Below are 2347 nucleotides of genomic sequence, written 5' to 3'. Positions count from 1 at the left end.
CACCTCAGAGCTGTCTGGGCTGGGACAGCAGCTCAGCTGGGGGGGGGGGGGGAGCTGCCAGGAGTGGGAGTGGAGGACAGGAGAGAGGAAGGAGTGAAACACTTAGAAGAGACGGATGCAAGAAGCAGTGTTAGCAATTTATTGCAATGGATATGGTCCATGGACCCGAAGCACCCTCTACCAATCAGCCCACACCCTCCCACTCCGGGGCCGCAGGGGTCTGCTGCAGGGGTCTACTACACAGGCACGCAGTGGTGCTTCAGAAGGCTGGAGGAGTTCTCCCAGGGAACCACTAGGATCTCAAAGTCGCAGCGCAGCTTCTGCAGACAGAGTGGGAAGGAGGGGTGAGCCTGGGCCCAGGCCTGCCTCCTCCCAACAGTCAGCGCTGGCCCACAACAAGGGGTAGTCACTGGCCCAACAGACAAGAAGACTAGATCCCAGATCTTTCTAGCCAACACTGTCACTCCAGGGGGAAGCCCCAGTCTCTTCTCTGCACCCCACCCTGACCTGGCACTGAGTCACCCAGAAGGTAGGGCTGTGTTCAGCCTGACATCAGTCTGGCCAGCCAGACCAGTTCAAGGTGGACAACCCAAGGCCCTCGGGTGTGGGGGACAGGATGGGGTGTGTGTAGGTGCAGGGCTATTACCTCCTCCTGTGCTCCTGCGGCCAGGGGGCAGGTGGTGAGGTCCATGCGGTCTCCAGTTACTGCATTCTTCCTGCAGGCTGTGCTCCCCATCTCCACGGTCAGGTAGTACTTAATGCCAGCCACCATCTGGGACAGAGAGCAGGGGCAGGTCAGGGGAGCTGGGACACTACCCCTGACCCAGACCCCTCACCTCTCCTCACAGCCTCCCATCTCCCATCCCCTTCCCCTGGGCACCACACTGGACTTGGGATTCAGACCTGGGACAGGCCCATTCTGGGGAGAATCGCCGAGGGGGAGGGGCAGAGGCCTGGGCCAGGCAGGAGGCTGAGCCCAGGGCGCCTGAAGCCCACTGCCTCATCTCCCCACCTCCCTCCCCAATTAACCGGGCAGGGCAGCGACTAGTGTGAGGCTAGTGAGGCAGCTGTGCAAGGTGAGGGTTAGATCCTATTTGAAATTTAGATATTTTGTTCATTGTGAATTTCGGGCATTAGTTCGATTTGTTAAAACACCCCGATCACTCCTGGCGGCCCGCCCCCCGCGCCCCGCGCCCCGCGCCGCCGCACCTGGCTCTGCGCCCTGAGGATGCGCGTGTCTCGGAAGTAGTAGAGGCTGTTGCTGCCCATGTTGTAGCTGGCCACGGCCGCCTGCGCCGCCTTCTGCACCTGGGGGTCGCTGGGGTGCAGCTCCCGCCGTCCTCCCACCAGGGTCTCCGGTGGCCGGGCCCCGGCGTCGCGGGGCAGCGCCAGGAGACAGAACGCGAGCAGGGCCAGGCCCAGCGCCAGCGGGAAGTTGGGGTGCGCCATAGTCATCAGTGCCTGGCCACGGCGGCCGCGCTGCTTTTACGGGCTCCGGCTCCCAGGCCGCGCCCCGCCGCCCCCGCCCGCCCTGCCGCGCGCCCTGTGGCCTGCTGGGGAGGGGGAGGGGTCGCGGGGGCTGGGCAGTCTGGCCGGGCCCCCGCTTCCCAGCACCGAGGGGCGCAGCAGGCAGGCTTCAGCACGTCTGTGTGCCCGATGCTTGCCTTGCCCTCCAGGACACACCTGTCCTGTGAGGTAAAGGGCAGTGGCAGACCCCAGCAACAAGTGCCACCATCGGGGCAGTTCACGGAGGGCCATCCAGTATGAAATACCAACAGTTGCTATGAGCAAGTTCTTGCTATCACCACCACTTACTACCTGTAACCTTGGAGAAGTTACTTAACCACTCACTGCCTCAGTTTCCTCCTCTGTAAAATGGGGTGCTGTGAGGATTCTGTAGGTAAAGTGCTTAGAAGAGGCCTGGCACTGTTAATGCGTAGCAGGTAAGCTGGGCACTGTTTAACCCTCACAACCAGGATGAAGTGGGATTCTACATTTCCACTTAACGGAGGAAGCAGGACACAGGGGACAACTGCTTTGCCCAAGGACTGCAGCTGGTAAATAGTAAATGGTAATGCTGGCTTTTGAGCCCAAGCGGTCTAAGTCAGATCTTTCCTTTTGAACCAGACTGAGACCAAAGGATGAGAATTGGCCAGGAGGGGTGTGTGTCGTACCAGGTCTGCCACTTCCTGGGTGACTTCTGACAAGTCCCTCAAGCTCTGAGAGCCCCAGTATCCTCATCTGAAGAAAGAGGACAACTATTATCTCCTAAGATTATTCTATTAATGTCCCAAGACTGGGTCACCCACAGGGAAGCAGGGGGGGTCCTGGAGGTACTAGCAAAACA

The 2347-nt window shown here is 60.2% G+C and overlaps 1 protein-coding gene across 1 annotated transcript; it reads right to left on the bottom strand.

Moving 5' to 3' along the window:
* Positions 1-210: 210 nt before the first annotated feature.
* On the bottom strand, positions 211-1459 carry CST6 (cystatin E/M). The gene is made up of 3 exons (XM_016208275.2): positions 1210-1459; positions 647-772; positions 211-320 (listed from the first exon to the last, which is right to left on the bottom strand). Exons 1-3 carry the CDS (start codon positions 1453-1455, stop codon positions 237-239), a joined length of 456 nt encoding a protein of 151 aa, XP_016063761.2. The 5' UTR covers positions 1456-1459; the 3' UTR covers positions 211-236.
* Between the last annotated feature and the right edge of the window lie 888 nt (positions 1460-2347).

Source organism: Miniopterus natalensis, chromosome 11 (genome assembly GCF_054644295.1).
Source record: "Miniopterus natalensis isolate mMinNat1 chromosome 11, mMinNat1.hap1, whole genome shotgun sequence".
NCBI classification, from domain to species: Eukaryota; Metazoa; Chordata; class Mammalia; order Chiroptera; family Miniopteridae; genus Miniopterus; species Miniopterus natalensis.
The sequence above is the reverse complement of the archived record's forward strand: the minus strand, read 5'-3'. Positions and strand labels throughout refer to the sequence as shown.